The 1,150-nt window shown below is 59.8% G+C and overlaps 1 protein-coding gene across 1 annotated transcript; it reads left to right on the top strand.

Moving 5' to 3' along the window:
- Positions 1-497: 497 nt before the first annotated feature.
- Positions 498-1,130, top strand: LOC112958510 (2-oxoisovalerate dehydrogenase subunit alpha, mitochondrial-like; the record flags this gene model as incomplete). The annotated part of the gene is made up of 3 exons (XM_026052354.1): positions 498-639; positions 712-883; positions 960-1,130. Coding segments are annotated over 3 exons (485 nt in total), but the record flags the coding sequence as incomplete, so codon positions are not given.
- Between the last annotated feature and the right edge of the window lie 20 nt (positions 1,131-1,150).

Below are 1,150 nucleotides of genomic sequence, written 5' to 3'. Positions count from 1 at the left end.
CCCTAATCCTTAAGCTTAAACCCTAACCCTAACCTTTCACCCTAATCCTCAATCCTAAATCTATTCTTAAACTCTAACCTAAAACCCTAACCYCTAACCTTAACCTTTCACCCTAACCCCAAACTCTAAGCCTATTCTTAAACCCTAACCCCTAAGCTTAAATCTTAACTCCTAAGCCTAAACTTAAATTCTTATGCCTAACTCCTAAACTTAAACACTAACCCTAACCTTTAATCCTAGCCCTAACCTTTCACCCCAACCGCAAACCCTAAGACCATTCTTAAATTCTAACCCTAAGCTTAAAACCTAAACCTTAATCCCGAACCCTAAACCTAACCCCTAAACCTTAATCCTAAACCCTAAACCCTAACCCCTAAGCTTAAACCCTAGCCGCTGAACCTAAATGCTTAAACCTAACTCCTAGTCTGAACCCAATTACCCTAACCTTCGACCTGAGCCCCCTAACCTTAGACCTAAGCGCTGCCCGTGCCCCGCAGCGGCGCGCGGCCCCGGCTACGGCCTCCTGTCCATCCGCGTGGACGGCAACGACGTCTTCGCCGTGTACAACGCCACCAAGGAGGCGCGGCGGCGCGCCGTGGCCGAGAACCAGCCCTTCCTCATCGAGGCCATGACCTACCGGTGAGCGCGGGGAGCTCCCGCCGGGAACATCCCGCCGGGAACGCCGCCGCTCACGCGCGTCCCCCGCACCAGCATCGGCCACCACAGCACCAGCGACGACAGCTCCGCGTACCGCTCCGTGGACGAGGTCAACTACTGGGACAAGCAGGACCACCCCATCTCGCGCCTGCGCCACTACATGCTGGCGCGCGGCTGGTGGGACGAGGAGCAGGAGAAGAGCTGGAGGAAGAGCTCGCGGCGCAAGGTGAGCGCGGCCGCGTCCCCGCCGCGTCCCCGCCGCGTCCCCGCCGCGTCCCCGCCGCATTCCCGCCGCTCCGCAGGTCATGGAGGCGTTCGAGGAGGCCGAGCGGAGGCCCAAGCCCAGCCCGCGGCTGCTCTTCGCCGACGTGTACCAGGAGATGCCGCCGCACCTGCAGCGGCAGCAGGCGGCCCTGGCGCGGCACCTGCGCCGCTACGGCGAGCACTACCCGCTGCAGCACTTCGAGCAATAAAGCGGCGCCCGCTTCGTCCC

This window comes from Nothoprocta perdicaria, unplaced genomic scaffold (genome assembly GCF_003342845.1).
Source record: "Nothoprocta perdicaria isolate Ctin4 unplaced genomic scaffold, notPer1 scaffold_879, whole genome shotgun sequence".
Lineage (NCBI taxonomy): Eukaryota > Metazoa > Chordata > Aves > Tinamiformes > Tinamidae > Nothoprocta > Nothoprocta perdicaria.
The sequence above is the reverse complement of the archived record's forward strand: the minus strand, read 5'-3'. Positions and strand labels throughout refer to the sequence as shown.